Genomic DNA, 19,946 nt, shown 5'->3' on the forward strand with positions numbered 1-19,946 from the left:
TGTTGCGATACGTTAGAAGCGCTAGGAGCCTATTGTTGTACACAGCAATAGGCTTCTAACGCTACAAACGTTTCGCAACAATAGGACTGTTTCCCCTATATAGGGGAAATGCAGGTAATGTCGGCCTAAGTTTTCCTAATTTGGGCCCATACATAAATTCAGCAATCGACTAAATTTTGAATAACAACCAAAAATATCCATTAGTAACGTCCCAATAACGCGTTCATCTAGATAAAATTGATAAATAGCAGATTTTTAGCGATGGGCCCAATCTCAGATCCATAGGCCAACATTAGAGACATTTCCCCTATATTTTTTTTGTTTATATTGAATAAGGCATTAAAGTTATGAGCAAAAGCTTTATCTTTAGTTTTCAACTAGCAATAATCGCACCTCGGTTGTACCTCATTGGTTACGATATCGCCACTGCGCAAAGTTTAAAAGCTTTATCTTATCATCTGCCTAAATTTTTAAACATTTGGCAACTCTTCTCTAACAAATCTCCCGAATGAATGCCACATGCGGTACACCTAGTACCAACTATTCACACCAAAACTTTCATTCTAGTCAGATTCAAAATGGCGACGATGTCTTGTACCAACCAACCAACCCATACACTTACACAATGAGCGGATTGCCAACCGTCACAAATCGCAGTGTAGCGGTCGAAGAGAAAGCAAAAAGAAGTACCTCTGTGAGTTTTTGACAGCCTCTGTGCCACATACAACCATAACAGCCCCGTGTACGAGCGCCCTGAGTTGGATAGGTTCCGAGCAGCAGTCGTAGTTTTATCGGCAATTTTTCCCTGTAATCCGGTGTTCCAAGATCCGATTCCCATCGCGGCGTGTAGTTAAGTGCTCGAAGCATAGATTGTGCGTAAAGTTAACCGTTTTTAGGCATCGGAAGTGGCTGAAAAACGCACTGCAAATCTTGAGTCTTCTTCCGTCATTGTGGTGGAATACCAGGTTCTCCGTCTTTTTTTTTTGTGTGTGCGAAAGGAAAAAGCAGGTCTGGCTGACCAGTGAGAAAGTGTGAACAACAGCGTAATGCAAGTGATAAGTGATGAGTGAGTTTAGCTATATGCTGAAGCATTAGTGGCAATTGGAGGTGATTAGTGAGAATGTGCTATGAGCAGTGAGACGTGCATGGGTTGCAACCAATACTACTCTATGATGGTACCTAGTGAGGATGTACTAGTGATGAGGTGAACAGAAGAAAAGTTGAGGAAGAATATTCAATAGCAAAGTGGCATAAGCAAAAAGGTTTGTTTACTGTTTTTAACTGTTTTGATGCTTCTGTGTTTTTTTATGAAAACAGCCATGAGTAGGATAAATATTTGTGCACGAAATTTATAAGCAGAAAACAAGAGTTTAGTATTTACTTGTCATTGTAGTGTTTATAAAAATCATTATTGATGTCAGTCATTTCAAAACCAATAAACCGATCTCACTACACCTAATCAGGATTATAGTATGCTATGTACAGACTGGGGAGTTATAACATAAGGTTATCGTGATGACATTTTTCTCGTCGATAATTATTATAACACTTGTAGTAACTCTGTAGTTTGTACATAATATTAAAGTGATTGTTTTTTTTATCATTGATTGATGCAAATGTTATTTTCAATGTATGTCTAACATCACTAAAAGGGGTCGAGCGGGGGACAATAAATAACAAGGGACGAAGCAAAATACTGGCTTAACTTATTTGATAGTAAATTAAAATCGCAGAGCGAGTGACGATTTTTTATTGAGCTGATTGTTTTGCTTTTCGGGTTGACATAAATTAAAATTAAAATTTGCATCAGCTTTATGCTAATCAATATAAGTTCATATACTTATCCCATTGTATATGTTCACTGGTCACGATGTTGACTGTATGATCAAAATGTAATGTTGTGATAATAGAATGTTTTATTTAGTGGTGAATTATTGAAGCAGTAAATTTGACAACAATTTTGATCGCTCACAAATGTTGACAGTAAAACCAACGGGATAAAATAATTATTGCTATAAGAATCAGTCTTAAGAATTCTATAGTCAGGGAAAAAAAGTGAAGCATTCTGATCTTACAACGGTAAACTGAAAAGCGTACAGCTTTTGGTAAACAAAGTAAATATAATAAAGATTCGATAAAGCATGCTCGCGGCACTAATGGTTTAATCGGCATCAACATTTCAAAATGGCGAAACTAATAATGATGTCAAGCTGTGAAAAACTCCTGTTTTTGATTACCGCTGTTTAGTTTACGAAGAGAAAAAATGGATTTATTTTAAATCAGTAAGTAGTGCAGGTCTATTATTTGCACCGTTCAGCTTGAGTTGATTATTTTTCGGTTTTCAATTGCGCCCTTTTGCACAATTTTTATATATTGGCTTTCTTTCGTTTTCTTGAATTAAATTAAATGCAAAATTTTAATGGTTGTAAAAAAAAAAGAAATCACCATCATTTCTGATGGAATTGTCAAAGTTTTATCTCCCAGCGGCAATGAACGCGCAAAAATTATAGAAACTGAACCTGCTAGATCAAACGGAGGCCACTTTTCACTACATAATTGCTTCTAAGTGGTGCAACATCGGATATGCCATAGAAAGGATCAATAGGTTTGTTTCATCCATCAGAAATCAGCTGGTCCTGTCGTACATCGATAGCAGCGAATTGACCCAGTAGCTTCTGGTTTTCCATTTGCGACGATTGATGGACAAGACTCATGATCTAGCGGCGCCGGTGCTTTAGTGGTAAGCGTGATTACCTCTCACCCCAGCAAGCCTGGGTTCAATCCCAGTCAGCGCCGTCGGGATCTTCTGAGGCATAACATCTCTGATCACGCCGTTGGTCCCCAGTTCATGAGTTGATGGGTCGTTGGGTAGGGTCCAGGTGTGGGTGCTGCCTCCCTGGCGTCGGTAGCATTGGTGCTCAGCACGAAAAACAAGATCAACGAAAAACAAATCAAGAAAAAATAAAAAGATTCATGAAATTTTTTTTCACCGTTGTAAACGCTATGGCTACGTGACTATGTTATACAAACATTGCAATATTCGAATTCTTGGGGGATCCTATTCAAAAAGTTGCTGGAACGAATAAAGCCGAAGAGTTTCGTCCCATCAACATGTTGCACACTTTAGAGAAAATTTTAGAACTTGTGAAAGGCCAACTGTGTAAATAAATAGACAGTAATAGTTTGTTGATACCAGTACAAATGGGATATCTGAAAAGGCCATGCTTATGAAACCGCGTTGAATTTGGTATTAGCGAAGTGGAAAGAAAATTTCGAGCGTAAAGATACGATTGTTGCTGTTTTTTAGATCTAAAACGCGCTTGTGAAACAATTTCTTGCTTTTATTGCTACGATCAATCAAACACTTTGGAATTACGAGTACTGCATATAAATGGTTTGAAAGCTACTGTGTTTAATGATTCTGTTTCAAGTCCTGTGGGGAATAACCTTGGAGTGCCCTAGGGAAGTGTATTAGGGCCCCTTTTGTTTATTAGGTATATTATTGATTGTGAATATTTGAGGTTGACAAAACGCCTAAAGTTTTCCAAATTTATATCGCTGTGAAGCAACTGAAAAATGTTGATGGAATTTATATCCGTAACTGTAACCGATTCGTTTTTGAATGCTAATCTGGTTAAATGTTTCTTTCTTTCTTTATTCAAGAGACTTTCAGCCATCGGCTGGTTCATCTCTGGCTGGTTAAATGTTATGCTTAATTATCTTAAAGAAAAATCGTCCATTTCAATCCTTTGCGGTTGGATCATCATCCCCCCAAAGAATCACAAAAATCGGTGTCAAAAAATGCAAAAAAAAATCTTTTAAAATGTTTGATTAGAAAACGATCAAGGGCGTAGCCAGGTTTCGAGCTAGGGAGGGGCGAAAAAATTTACTATGGAACATTTGGCCGAATGCCATTTCACCGAAAGCCTTTGTGCTGCGGAGTTTATGGGGGGCAGTTGCCCTCCCCCTGTCCCCCTCTGGCTACGCCTATGGAAACGATAAGTTTAATTTGTTACTTTCCAAAATTCGATCAAATGACTCATTCGTTTCAGTAGCGTGCGGACTAGCGCCCTTAAAAACGGCATTTTCCCAATATAATCTAAGTACAAAACCATCATAATTCGATCAAAAACCATAAGCATTTAATTTGAGGTTTGATAATAAGTGCATAATGGTCCATAATGGGTTTTTACCACAGTCAGAAACCGTTCACTTCTCCGGGGGTACATGGGCACTTCAAATTACTACCATTGAACTGTTTTTCTCATGTCATTTTATTTGTCACATCATGAGTTTTACTCGTTTCATGTTGGATTTAGTCACATGGCTCATACAAACCGGAACATGTACCGGCCATATCTCATTTGACAATTGTTGCGTCCATTTCAGTTCAGTAGTTGCCGAGAAACTAGGCTTAGCATCCAATAGTGGTTACCGAGAAACACAACTTACTTCCCAAAATGCTTACTTTCATATTTCCGGAACCAGTTGACCGATTTCAAAAATATTCAAAAGCATTAGTTCATGATTCCTTTTTCATTGGTTGTTATTGCATCCAATTCAGATCAGTGATTACCGAGAAACAAGAGCTTGAACAAAATATCATTACCCACACATAGACATTTTCCAAACTGAGTCAATTGGTATATTACACTCGGCCCTGCGTATATCAGATCGAAAGTCAGTTTTCCATTCTTTGTACGAAGGGTAAAAACAAATACAAATCCATAGTTAGGCCACCAACAAACCGACATGAATGATCATACAAATTACAAAGAAATTTCTGATCAAAGCACAAAACTGACATCTGCCGCCGTGTTCGCGGAAAATATTTATCCTAGTCACGAACATGCGTACAAAATTTATGAGATGGTTCGTGTCTAATCTATTTCGTACAAATTATTTTCATCTAGATAAAACATTTCTATGGTTTTGACAGATGGGATCGCTGCACATTTGAATCGACCGTTATGGATTCTCGATCAAGAGATAAGTTTAAGTTTAATGTCGGTTTGTCGGTGGTTAGGCTATCAATCAGTGTATAGACTTATAAAAGATTTAAGACGAAAAACAAATCATAAAAAAACATGCTAAACTATCAAAAATAAAAAAAATAAACCCACAGGGGTGTAGTGGCGTTGCGCCATCATCATGTCTAAACATAATGTAAACGTTAGCTTCACGACATACGACATCGAACCTTTCAGTTACAATCATTTTTTGTGCGCAAATAATATCTGGTAGACTCTTTGGTTGCGTTTTTTCTTCATTCTAACGATTAAGCTGATAAACTTTAAAATTCTCACAAATGCTGTCAAATATAATTTTGACGGAAAATAAAGGGTGTCCACGATAAAATTGTAACGCCGGAAACTGGCTGTACATTTTTACCCTTTGAGCTTGTTTTGTTTTTTTTTTTAGTCAGAGTAGAATTCGTTCAATTATCCAAGAATTTCTCTAATCATGCCTGTTTCTTGTGTCATAAAACGTTTTGGAAACAGTTAATCCCCCAGTTTCAAGATAATCGGTTTAATGGCTGAATGGTGGTGGCAATTTCATCGTGGCTTTTTAACAAATGCTCTTACAAAAAATAAAAAAAAATAAAACAGGGTTGAAGTGAATATAGTAATGATGGAAAAAATCTACTGGTGTTTGTATAGTATTTTTTCAATCATTTTATGATTCAATATATTTTTAACAGTTCAACAAATTCTAAAAAAATAATATAATTTTATCTCGTAAAACAATAACTTTTCTATTTTTTTTTATCTTTTCCGCAGATCAAAAATGTGCGAAACCAAACGGGGATAAATCCTTTATCCGAGCTCATTATGTACAACTCTGGCAGCACTTCTTTGTGTAACAAACTGTGCAAAAACAAGTGAAGATATCATCAAAATCATCCACAGCAACAGCGGCAAGGTGGCTGCTCAAGAGAATCGAAAAGTGGAAAATGAATGATGTCTGTGCATTCATGTGATTAGTGGCTAGTGGTATTTTCTGTTTATCGGCCAGCACTGTGTGATTGTATATGTTTATGTATATCGTTGTAACTACGTAAATGTGAATTCTAAACGGGAAGAGCAAATATCAAGTGTGGGAACCGAAAAGTGAAAAAAAATAAATCGGATCTAATGCGTTAACTACCGGTTACGGTAGTAGGCAAATCAACAGCGACAGCTCGGTTAGCTGTCTGCTGTGAAAAGAAAACTGTCATCGGTCTCTAAGTGGGGCAATACAAGCTATTGGAAGCAACACAAAAGGGATCCCGAATTTTCCCCGGAGTCTGCCGGAGGCCGTCGCACTTTTGCGTCCGCCTTGGCTGACATCCGTGTCTTAGTACGCCAATGAATCGTCGGCAATCGTTGGACAAGCCAGGTGAGCAAGGTGAAAATCTTAGTTTTTTTTTTAATTTTATTTACTATCTTTTCTCGAAATTTCATTATCTATTCTGCTAAACGTAAGAGATTAATTATCTACCTGAATTGCATACCCAAAATTGAGGCGACAAAATACCAAGATACCTACGCTCTTTTCTCACATACCTAGCAAAAGCTGATATTGGGCTGCAGTTCTTTGTGGTGTGCAGTGTACGATTGATGAGATGGGTTCAGCTCACTGTTGCGAAACACGTTCACAAGTGTAATGAGCTTGACGAATGCGGATGTTTTGACTGTCAGATCTAGGATCATCCAAATCATCTTCGGTCATTTTTAGAGAACCAGAACAACCAGCTTGAAAGGCCGTATGTTACCAAAAATAAAGATTGAAACAGTTTACACAACAGTTCTCAAAAAAAGAGGGTGATTGAATTATACTTCGTGAGTAGTGAGTTTCGAAAATTAAAGTGAGAAACGTATTAGAAAATATACCTCTACAGAAGAGCGTACACGAACGAACGAATGAATCAATGAATGAAAGCAGAAACAAGTGAGCAAAACGAAGAAGCAAAAACATTTCCCATACGGGTAGCGAATCGCAATTCAAGAGCCACATGTGAAAAGGGCATACAAGCTTTTTGTAAACAAACCTTTGTAGGCCCTTTTCTCGCCAACCGACGGTGGCCCACGCAAACCAGCAATATCATCGGGAAGAGAAAAGTGTCCCCTGCCCGGTGATGTTAAAGGTTTGCGTTCGTGTCATATGGGTGGCGAGAAAAGGGCATAATAAGGCTTGTTTACAAAAAGCTTGTATGCCCTTTTCACATGTTGTTCTGGAATTGTATACATCAGTGATGCTAGATGTTTTTAGAGCATTGATGGGAGCTAGGTTGTGAAATGATAAATCTAGATAGAGCTGGAATTATGGCGTAACAGCTTTTGTAAACAATGACTTCTCTTAAAGATTTCAAGGAATTCAAGGCACGCCTACGCAATCCAATACAACTATCGGGTAGAGGTAGTCTTCCTCTACTCGATGATGATGTTGATTTGCGTGAGAAAGCGAGCCTTGATTTTGTAGAAATCCTTGAGAGAAGTCATTGTTTACAAAAGCTGTTACGCCCTAATTCCAGCTCTATCTAGAAATATAGACTAACATTTGAAAAGAGGGAATTCCAAAATAACCATATCGAGAAAATCGCTTTCGAATTTGGTTGACCCAAAAATTAATCCTATTTCACGACTTTCCATGATATGGATGATTTTTATTAGCATGACATATAGTTAATAGTGTAATCTATCATCATGTATCACTAAAAACTCAAAAAACCGGTTTTTAACGTGAAATTGAGACGAAAACATCATACGCCCTGATAAGTTCTTACATGTTGTTACCCTCCGGATCTTCCATAATTTGAACTGCCAACACTGGTGATACGCCGTTGAAATACACCCTCGGGATTTTTCGTTTGTTGTTCCGCCTATAATATTATTAGATAAACCTTTTTATACCTAAATTCATGAAAAATATGACAGATCTTTCTCATCAAATCATAAAATGATCAAAGATATCAACGATCAATTTTCATCAATTTAAGTATTATCGGTACAGTTGAAAACCGGAAAACCCCACACGCGACAATCGATTTGACTCTTGTTCTGCGCACTATGTTCGACGTTATGTTTAACGTACAAACGAGAGAAAAATCGAATGTCGCTGTAGACGAAAGACGAAAAAAAAATAAGGCAGTGGAATTTAATGGAAATTACTAATCCTTCTCTCTCTCCAAAATCCATTGGCAAAAATACTATATTGCTGGTTTAACCCTCACTAATAGATTTTTGCAGAACACATTTTCATATAATTTTACTATTATTTCTATTAAAATTACTATGCATTTTGAGCATGCATAGTAGTTTTGCCAGAATCATAGTAAATTTGTTAACATTCATAGTCAACTATAATGGATTCATAGTAGATTTAACAGTAATAAGCGTGGCAACATTGAAACAAGGACCATAGTTAGGAATACTATTTTGCAGAAAACACTTATTCTCACCACGCTTATTACCGTTAAATCTACTATGAATTAAGTAAAGTTAGCTATGAATGTGAACAAATTTACTATGATTCTGGTAAAACTACTATGCTTGCTCAAAATACATAGTAATTTTGATATAAATAATAGTAAATTAAATGAAAATGTTGTCTGCAAAAATCTATCAGTGAGGGTATTTAATTTAAACCAGCAATATACACTGAAGTCTTTTTTGCACGGTTTTTTTTCATGCGGTTTTTTTTTACACGGTTATTTTTACACGGTTTTTCGCGATTACATTTCTCGACAACGATACAACCTATCGACTTGATTCCAATCACATTATCCATTTCAAGCTTTAGGTAATCGAATGGCATACTTAAAAAAAATCACTATTTTTGGTGTAAATACAGAAATTTTTAAAATATGTCTATATGGACATCAAAATCCGATTTTTTAAAAACATTTAAGCATGCGAAAAATCAAAATCTCGTAGGTATTTTTTTCCACGGTTTTTTTTACACGGTACGTATCCCCCGTGTAAAAAAAGACCTGAGTGTACCTAGTATTTTTGCTAATGGATTTTGTTTCAGTGTATACTGATAATAAGCGTTTTCTGCAAAATAGTATGGTCCTTGTTTCCGTGTATTGTCTTTGTGTCGTTATGTCTTGTTTAGAATATAGTGTTGTGGCATGATATAATAATTATCGACAAGAAAAATGTCATCAAGATACGGTTATAACATGTTATAACTCTGTAATCTGAACATAGTATAAACCCCGCTTTATAACATGACTATGGATGATGATGATACAGCTGGCGATTTTGCTTTTGGCGCAGATTGTATTTTTCCACTATCCTTTCAAATACTCATACCGAATATTGAAACTTGAATAAATGCTCATATTAGCACGGTTTCGTTAAGGACAAGGTAGATTTAATCCACATATGGCCGGTGTAATGGCTTATTTGCTATGGAAATTCAGCCATGACAGCGGCCATTTGCGCAAAACGTAATGCAATATAGGGGAAATGGATGTAACGTCGGCCTAAATGCCTCTAACTTGGGCCCATACATAAATATCCGTACGTCCCAATGACGCGTTCATCTAGATAAAATGGATAAATAGCAAATTTTTAGCGATGGGCCCAATCCTAGATCAAAAGATAAATGAAACAAATAATCCAACAACTTTAATCGCATTGTTTTTGCATTTACTTTAAAAAATAAATCTAACCTTATTGGAAACATACATTCAGAGTGGCCAGCAAACCGGGAAAACCGGTAATGCCGGGAAATATCCGGGAATTTGAAAAGTAACCGGGAAAAAAACCCGGGAATTCGACGAAAGCACAGGGAAACACAAATTAACCACACAATTGAAAAAAAAAATTGACACCATATTTTCAGAATAAACCATTAAAACAGTGATTCTTTACCAAATGAATGGCTTGCTCTGTTTGCTGTTTGCTGCATAATTTTCTTCAGTTTCCCGTCTTAGCCTTAGTTTTTAGAATTTAATCACTCAGCAATATTTCAAATTGATTTTTATCGTTTCAATTTCAGATGTAAAGTGCATGGGTCTTAAAAGAAAATATTGAGGATGCTGGACTTCGGAAACAAACTTTTTGTAAAAACCGGAACTGAACTATTCTTTTCCGGGGTTTTAATTTTCGTTATTCAAAATTCTCATGATATATGAATCCCAGAATTAACTTGGAATTCTGCTCTGAATAATCATAGAATTCTTTTAAAAGAAATCAGAAAGCACTCCGCGTAATAACAACCGTTGAATTCTTTTTGGAATTTTCTTGAAACCCCTTCTTAGAATTTGATTGGAATCCTTCTTAGAATTCCCTTGAACTATTCGGAGATTTTGATTCCATTGAAATTCTTTTAACTTTATTCAAAACATCAGAAATCTTTCGCAATTTTATTTTAGGCCCTTGGTGTTTCTTAAAGAATTTTTTTCTTTAAGCAATTTTGTTGTAGTCAATTTTGTTGGAACTCTGTGATGAATCTTTCGCACTAGAGTATCGCCAGAACACTCTTAGAACTCTGTTTCTTGTTGAATTCTCATCATAGTTCTCTTGGACCTCTTCTTAAAATTCATCTGTTATTTTCTTCACGATCCCCATACAAATCTTCTCAAAATCACATAGGAATTTTCCTTAAAGTTTTTGTTTCACAACTCCTTTTGAAATCTTCTAAAATTATATAAGAATTTAATTTAGAACTTGCATTTTTTCCACAGAAATTCCTAGAAATTCATCTAACAATTTCCAAGGACCATGTCAGAATATTTCTGGAATTCTTCTCAGAACTTCCCCTTCGAAAATTATGAGGGAATCCTTCTCAATATTTGTTTGAAATCAACACTATTAATACTTTTAAAGTTTACTTAAGATTCCAAGGTTTCTATAGATTGTTCTGTAATTTGTTATAACCCTTAAAATGCCTTCACGACTCATAAGTATGACTTTTTTTTTCTCAAATCTGTGATGCTGAAAAAATGTCAAAATCTCACGTCTTAATTATTTTTTCTCGAAATTTTGCATCACGAAGATTGTTATTAATCACAAATTTTGAAGAAAAGTTCTTGTTTCAGACCCTACACAAATTGTAAAACCCCAGAATCTTGGGAATTTTCTTAAATCACATTTGTTTAATCTCATTTGTGTTAAATTAAATGAACCATGTTTAGTTTCAAGTTGAGCGGGTTCCAACATCAGTACTGCCCATAATCGTATATCAGTCCCATATGGATAGGAAATCAAGCAAAGGTGGGACTGATATGCGATACGGGTAGAGTAGAATTTACTTATTTTTTTCGAGTTTAACTTTGTACAACAGCGTGAGTACTGAAAGGTTAATATTTATGTCTGTATTGACAACGAAGTTAAGGTGAATCGCTGTGACATCCTTACTATCGGAACCACTTCGAAACTTTAAGTGCACAAATATCAGCTTCTACGATACATGCTACATTCAAATTGTTACTCCACATGAAGTAACAATTTCAGGTGAAATTGGGCACTGATTGAAAATTCAAAGTGTAAGTGCATGCGTGGCGGCCATTTGTGGACTCTACAAGGAATCACCTTAAGACACATTTTCTTTATCCGATATCCCGAACAATTTCCTCTTATTTATTCTCATTTTTATTAAGTTCATTTTTTTTCTGAAACATTTTTTTTAATAAAATTTCTTGTACTTCTGTAATTTTGCTTTTCTATTACCCACAAATTTAAATGTGTACAATTTAGTTTTTGTTGTTGAATATTTACAACCGGGAAATTTTTAAGATTTGAACCGGGAAAAAACCAGGAATTTCAAAATGAAAATGCACTGGCCACCCTGATACATAAATTCAGGATTATTTTGCAAAAATCTACGTTGTTTTCAAACTTGTTTACCGTAACTTAGTGGTGTCCCGTAGCCTCACTTTTCACCTGTGCATCAACTTTCAAAACCAGATTTAATGCCATATTCATACTCGAATCGGTTGAAAAATACACTTAATCTTCTAATTTACTGGATATCTATCCATTGCAAGCAACATTTAGACAATTGTTTATGTTTTGAGAGTTGGTGCACAGGTACATTGAGGTTAAGGAGACGCCACTGCTGTAACTACACTTATATAGCTACTATTTAAGCCACTGCTTCCAACTTCAGCTCACTTGCGCCCGTGATCGCACACGGAATTCCAGATTATCCGCAGTTTTATGGTAGTTTAGGCATATTCTACGGAGAAATTCATGGTCTATATTTGAAATAATCTTTATATTTATCTTCACACTCTCGCCAGTCCAGTCAGTTTATCATGATAAAGATAAAGAGTCATATATTTTTGAGATATTGTTAACACTGCTTCTTGATTCCAACACATTGAAACTTCATTGAATTCGGCATACGGATGGAAAACTAACTAGCGAAATGGATTTTTCTGTACGTTATACATACATAACGTATAGTAAAATCCATTTCCGCTAATAGGTTTTTCCAATTTTCAGCTATAACAGTAATAAATTCTCAAAAAGCTAAATAAATTCCAGAATAACGTTTTTTCTATAATATGTCTACAAACGAATTTTGAAAAATTGAGGGATACTTGATCCCTTTTTGAGGGCATGCATTGTTTTAAAGGAAATTGCACTCAGGGGCATTGCATACGATTTTTTTTCTCGAACCTCTGACATGATATATACCTACATTCCTAAACGTACATTTTTCTAAAGTTTTCCAGGAAACGCTGTTTTAAAAATTAGAGGATACATGATATGCATTAGAATATTATTGTTTTAACACATCCCGCAATTGAATATGCCAAAATTCTGGAGGATCAGGTATCCCCAAACAGAGCTTTATTTTTTCACTCTCATATATCATGTTTAAGTGTGTATAATCCTTGTAGAATCAAGTCTCCCCTAACTAAGCTCTTAACTTAAAAAAATCAAAATAAACAGCACCTATTCAATGATTGCAATGGATTGTACACGCAACCGGGAAATGTAAGATTATATTACAGATTTGCATGAAAAGTATGCAGAATGTGCAATATTTCACAACATGAACAGATGCTGTACTATGGTCGCCGGAAGGTTTTTAAAATAATTTTCTAATTTTTATGTTAGCTTATTTTTCGAACAAAGTCTGCGATCGCGTTTAGAAAATAATCTCGTGAAGGTTTCATACAAAACTATGAATTCTGGGAAAAAATTCTTATACGCGCAGTCCATTGTCATTACATTTGTGGAATGAAACATATGCAGAGGATGTAATATATCCAACCTTACATCGGATGGTAGAGTAATTTGTTTTGCATGTACTTTTCCCCCCTATAATCTAGACCTAAATCAACTGCGACCAGTTATTTGATCTATTCTGGTATACCCCGTGTCCTTAGTTTAGTGCATGTCGTACTACTCCTTTCTTATTGAGAAATGATAAATTATCCGTTTTTGATTCTGTTGTCATTCTTGCCTTCAACGCAGAATCGATTCTAATTGAAAGGTCCCGCTTTTTATACCCTTTGTCAGTCAAAAACAAATTCCTTCGTAACAAAATCAAGCAATAACACAGTTAATGACTATGCATCAGAATTTTAGTATTAACCACTTCATCTTTTTACGTGTACTTATTCACAGCTATGAACTGTGAATATTTGAATATTGTGAATAAAATTTGCTGCTGACTACAAAAAAGTCATTGGGAGTGAAAACATCTATGTTTCACAGTCTGACGAAATTGTCACCACCATAACATTATCTTTCGTCTAGGCGAAACTTTGTGGAAAATTTCCTGAAAAAAACAACTTTCGATTTCGAGAAAACAAGGTGGGATCAAGTGTGTCCAGTCTCCCCTATCGAATGACATGAATTTATTCTATTCTATAAGCTCAAGTTTGCTAGTACATAATATGTGATATTATCGATTGAGTCAAGCAGTTGAAAAAAAATGATCTCAACATAGATTATTAAGACAAACGTAACTGAAAAACCGAATGAACGAAAACGCGATAGGATGGGAAGGAATGCCAAGTTTAAAAAAATCCACTATCAACAACAGAGGGGAAAACCTCGAAATTATTTTCGCGCATCTGCGAGTTACGGACGGAATGCTTCTGATGCTAAAAATAAGCTACGAGGAACGACCATGAACTGAAACAACGGCAAAAAAGTCAACTGATAATATGGTAGTGTACCAGCTTATATTACACAGCAATCGACATGCTCAAACTCTTAACTGAAAACTATTGAATACTGATCCAGTTTGCTCCGCAATTTTGAATTTTGTAATCAATGTTTTCATTGACTGGAAGATTTGACGGTGATAACATAATGAATAGAGAGCCAAAATGCTCGTGCCCATACATGCACTCCATTACATGTATGCAGCTCGTCACACGATCTGGTTTGACCATGCATGCAGAAAAATGGAATAGAACACAGCTCACCAATACAGCGCCGCCACACTGCCATATCCAGCAGTGAGCAGAAGGGGCGGACGATGCCTTGTCTGTCTGACTGGATCGAGTCTGCAAAATAGTTTTGAATCTCTCATTTGTCAATACAATTTCTGATGGGAGTTGAAGATGGTACCCGAAGGGTGGGTATCAGATGATTGTTCTATATTTGATGTGATTTTTACTATAATAGAACATCGGTACAAAATCCAGACATGAAACATAGTGACGGATCCCGTTTCTGATTTTCCTCTCCACGCACTCCTTGGTTTTGTGTAAACATGCGAGGGTAAAACTCACACATAGATAATAATTACTCCGTTGATGTTTTCTCGCAGATCTCGAGCAATAACTGTACAGTGATTTGGTTTTATCAGTGCTGCCATCATACCCGAGTAGACGAGAATATCAAATCAATAGCATTGACTGATATTAGTTTGGTTGATATAAGAGCTAAAATATCAACAATAATATCAGAAAACCTAGTTACTGAGTTATAAAAAAGTCAGTTGTTTCCATATCTAAACAATAGCAAAATTATACCCTATTTTAATTTTTCAGTTTTTATTCTTTATCGTCTTTATGGGTAGTTTTAGATGCACAAAAATTGCACGAGTACATTACTACGGTGATAAGGTTAACACTCGTTTATTTGTTTCCTTTTGTGAAAGCATGTTTAGTCACAAATCGTGGATTTTCTGATATTCTCCATACTGCAAAAATGATTTTCCTACCACTAAAGGGGGGACATCTCTCGTATCTTCAGTATAACTACTACTCAAATCATATAATTAATTACCGATAGTTGCGCCGGTGCGCCTGTCAAAACTTTGAGCTTCATTGTGATAGTGTTGTTCTGATGAATAGAGAGTTGATAAATTCAAGTTTGCTACCCAAGGGACTTCATGATTTTTCTCTAGATTCTGACAGTGTTTTGTATCAAAAAATGTTTTCAGAAGTGCTTGACGGATATTCTTCATTACACTCCAGTCGAAAGAGTTAGCCTTGTGATAAAAACGAGAATTAGTTAAGTTTTGCCATTCCTCTTACTTCGGTTAGCGTGAAAAGGGCCATACAAGTTTTGTTTACACCAGATGATAGGCCCTTCAAATTTTACGTCAGGTAGTGATTAATATAGTAATTGAGAATAATATTATGTCCCTCGAATTTATGAAGCATTGAAAAATAAAACAAAAACTAATATGTGGTGGTAAACTATAACGAACAAAGTTTGGTGCACAGGTAAACAAATGAGGCACGCGACGTCTCTGCTCTTATGTCATGCTGGTCAATACCAAATTTTGGTATCAGGTCAGAATTAGGTATTAATTAGTTATTTTATCCTGCTCGGGTAGTGTTACGATATTTTGGTATCATGAATTCAAGAGCTAATGTTTGATCTGATTGCAGAATATGCTATTAAATTATATATATATTGAGATATAAGAACAATTGATATTAATTTGCTTTGATTTTTGCTATTCTTTAGGACAACAACTGATTTTGCTATTACTCAGTAATGGTCCCATAGATTTATTGATATTTTACCTCATATATCAATCAAAAAATAGTAATTTTTGAAGTTCTGTTCCCATATTACAATAGTAAACCTTGCAATTGATTTTCTTTTATTATCTAATCGGGTTAACACACAACTTACCAAAAACTTATGTTAAATTTGATATTATTTTGCTATGATTCCCCTATTCCCCTCTATCCGGGTTGTGATGGTGTTAGTAACTTGGCATAGCCATCAAATCAATGTTTCATTGTGTATTGTTTACTCAATTTAATTCATAATTGAGTGCACTTAATTAACGGTATAATTAATCAATTCCATTTATAAGCGACAATGGGAACTATATATCATGATAAATTGGCTTAAATCGTGATTTGTATTTAGAGACCATTGACATCCTGACCAGACGTGTTCCAGTGGGGTCGATTTCTAGAAACATTTGCATCCGGTTGTTGTTCGGCATTCTTAAGACGTGCTCATTCCACCGTAGTCGCCCAATTTTTGCGGTATGGACAACGTGTGGTTCTCGCAACAGCTGGTGTAATTTGCGGTTCATTCGTTTTCTGAATGTTCCGTCTTCCATATGCAACTTTACTTCTTCTGCACGAAAACACCATAATAGTTCAGATCTCGTGGCCTTAGAGTACTACCACCGGTCTAATAAGCGTTTTGTAGATAGTCTACATCGTGCGGTGGTGATCTTTATACGAACACGTCCTTCGGAATAAGCACGATTCCCTGCCACATTGTGCCTTTGAATTTCTCTGTGGGTGTCATTATCGGAGATTGAGTTTTCTAGTAAACCCTTCAAGGATCTCTCAACATTGTTCCCTCTTCAGAATTTCCTTAATATTATTGAAATTCTTCTCAAATCTCAATCGGAATGTTCGAAGGGTTCCTATTAATTTATTCTTGGAATTCTCTCAATCTCAATTTAATCAAAGTGATGGTTGCATTGAGGAATATACCCAATACGGAATGAAAAAAAAATCCCTTGGAATCTTCAAAAAAGTAAGACGGACTATGCGCAGATTCAAACTCCATTTTATCTGATTATATATATATTATATAGGATTTTTTGTCATGATGCTTTTGTAGCTGTATTTAGAATTTAAATGGAATGTTTGTTGAGAAATATGACGAATTCCCGATTAGCTCAAAATTTCACTTAAATCAACCTAAAAAATCCAATCAAATTTGTCCCTAAATTCATTTTAAATTGCTTTCTAAATTATGTGGCAAATGTCTATAGAATTATCCTCAGGATTTCTGAGTTAGAGCTACGTTCGATTTTTATCTAATAACTTGTACATACTACTATACCCAATGAATGCTTTTCTGCATTATCTAGGTAATCTTTTGTCTGAATTAAAGAGTGAATCGGGCAGAAAGTATTCAACTCAATTCAACTCAAGTATTCGACGTTGATTTTTGAAGGTGTGTCCTCGGAATCTTTTATATTTTTTTAAATTTAGAAATTATCCATTCTGTTTTTAAGAGATCCAACATTATAAAACTTTACACGCGCATTCGTTAAGGGAACATTCGCTACGAACGCTACGATGGGAGAGAGGGGGGTCTAAAATTAATCAAAAATATACCACGTCATATATGGATGGCCCCGAAATTGAAATCTTCCTTTGTGAAATCTGATTTAATGCAGCTTCCGGGTCAAGAATGTAGTACTGCAACCGAAAGAGAAATTGTTCAGAACAACTCAATCAACAATTACAATTCAGTCGAAATTTTCAAGAAAATAGTTGCACTGGTTTGACAACTTACATCATCACCCAGAATATTTGGGCGAGTGAATGGTTAAAAAATATGTATTCCCTCGTGTACATAAAACCACTGATTCCCTAAGCTGTGTTGGCCTGATCTCGCACCATGTAAACAACAATGCAGATGTAGCCCAAAACTAATGTCCATGAATTCGTATGGCATAAAATAGAGTGAACTCGATTTAATGGCTTCATGTGACAAAAAGCTTCCAGGATAACATAAAACACATTTTTTTTAATTTATATTATTTATACTTCATTTTTAGCGACTACTTTTTGCTCGTTCCACCCTGGAATTCATGAAATTTCTATATTACAGAATTGCTTAGAAGCTAGCCGACTAACATAAAGTTTAAGGTAGTGAAATCATAGAAACTACTCTCCCTCCCCTTGGCTAGTTTTTGCACCTTGCTTGGTGGGCGGGCTTAATTTCATGCTAGTGGAGTGTTGGAGACGGTTGGTTTAGGGCCGGCGTTGCTGGCTCATGCCGCGATAGAGTGGCTTCATGGACAGGCAAAAGGGGTTACTAAGTTTCCCCTCTCTGATAAACCACTGCATGAAAAAACCAAAGATCTTGTAAAGCAGTGATAGTATCACACTTGTTACTCCTTTGTTTGAGAGACGCGTCGTAGTACGCTTACGTATAGACACTGACGTTGGCTGCGATACTGGCGGGTTTTGCCCCAAATCACTCTTATTTATTTCGGTTAGCAAGGGAATTATGAAATATTTCAGAAAGTGCCCAACAGTGCTCTTTCCATTTGCTAGAGATGAACTAGCCTAAGGCTAAAAATCTCTTTAATAAAGAATTAAAAAGAAAAATCTTTCCACAAGCTTTCATTGTTGTTTTCATTGAAGTATTACTCAGGAAACAATGTTAAACATCATTTTTGTACATGGTATTGTAACTAATCTTATATGTGCTTCATTTTGATTTCTGATAAGTGTTTGAACTATGGCTCCGGATTTCCACTGTGGCGTGCTTCTATTGTGACATACTCATACGTATTTTGTGGTACGACATAGTGGAAGCCTGTGAGCATAGTTGGAGCATATACCCTATATAATTTAAAAACCAGCTAGGAAACTAACTTCAAAGTGAAGCATTTTAGTCACTTGAAGGTGTCACTTGGGTCGAATTAAGATATAATAAATAGGTATAGGTCAAAATCAAAAGTACTTGAAACACGTTTAGATTTATTTAAGCACAAGCACGTTTTAGATTATAAGCACAAGTGCAGGTACTTAATAAAGCATTGGTTATGATTGAGATTTCAATTATTTATTAAATTAGACTAATGAGATATCATAATCATCAAATGAACTTAGATTAGAAACCTCAGAAAGTCTAATAACATTAAGTAGATTAACAAAAGCATTAGGATGCGGGGGTCCGCTTAGGGAGGCAACTAACCTTTAAAGTTGTAGAATAAATCTTCCTATTTAGTCTGAACTTCAATAAGAAAACGCAAGCAGACCAATAACAAGCAGCATTGACCAGTGAGAGGAATCTTTTAGGAAATAAGTAAAAGTAGAGGTATGTGACAATTGATAACTTTTAATTTTTGTAGGTATTGTGAGCTTACCAAAAGTTTTTTTTTAAGCTTATGTAGTTTAGAATGTTTTCGGTACGGTCGCGAAATTTTGAAATGATTGATACCTGCGGTAAAATAACTAAATTGAATCAAAGCTCAATAGTAAAATAAGTAGAATATCTAGGGAGGAAACCAAAATTAATCAACTTGCCAACATAGGCTCACATATTTATTTTGGTGGAACTCTTTAAATGATAATAAGTCTTTTTTCTCGCTTCGGTTGTCTCGTACGGCTCTCGGAATTCGCGCGGTTTCCGTAACTTAAATAATTTAGAAATTTCGTTCGAAACAGATTTACTTATTCATTCGGTTTACTACCAGTGTTCAAGCTGCCAACATATGCTAGTCCTTCTGCTGTATTGTCAAAGATAGAAGCAAAATTTATTTAAATGTGTCAAGCCTTGAAAACTAAGCTGTCACGCAGCTCCAGCTTGATACCCAATAAAAAAATTCATCCAATAAGAATCCTTTCTGGGAAATTTGATTTATAACTATTTCCGGAAGAAACTTCCATGGGATATCTGGAGGGAGGAATATATAAGAATAGAAAATTGATTAAAGTTGGAAGAAACTTTCAAGAGAAGTTGAAATTAAATTGGGTCTGACTGGAAAATAAAACAAAATTTAAGCAGAATGCAAATGCTCTTTTGGAGGCAGTCGGA

The 19,946-nt window shown here is 35.6% G+C and overlaps 1 protein-coding gene and 1 non-coding gene across 6 annotated transcripts in view; one reads left to right on the plus strand and one right to left on the minus strand.

The window, feature by feature from the left end:
* Positions 1-291: 291 nt before the first annotated feature.
* Positions 292-438, minus strand: LOC135704953 (U4 spliceosomal RNA). Its single transcript, XR_010517816.1, has one exon. It is a non-coding gene; the product is annotated as a U4 spliceosomal RNA (small nuclear RNA).
* Positions 439-706: 268 nt separating this feature from the next.
* Positions 707-19,946, plus strand: part of LOC135704918 (mucin-2-like) — a 418,648-nt gene continuing 399,408 nt past the window's right edge. For 3 of the 5 annotated variants that reach the window (XR_010517810.1, XM_065226456.1, XM_065226458.1), the window contains exons 1-2: positions 707-1,262; positions 5,781-6,387. Coding sequence is in view for 4 of the 5 variants with exons in the window: in XM_065226456.1 (XP_065082528.1) it covers positions 6,348-6,387 (40 nt within the window). In the remaining variant the exon portion in view is untranslated. The remainder of the gene's footprint in view (positions 1,263-5,780; positions 6,388-19,946) is intronic. The other 2 variants (XM_065226459.1, XM_065226460.1) reach the window with 2 other exon arrangements.

This window comes from Ochlerotatus camptorhynchus, unplaced genomic scaffold (genome assembly GCF_037179485.1).
Source record: "Ochlerotatus camptorhynchus isolate MF236.1 unplaced genomic scaffold, CSIRO-AGI_Acam_v1.1 ptg000251l, whole genome shotgun sequence".
Classification (NCBI taxonomy): Eukaryota; Metazoa; Arthropoda; class Insecta; order Diptera; family Culicidae; genus Ochlerotatus; species Ochlerotatus camptorhynchus.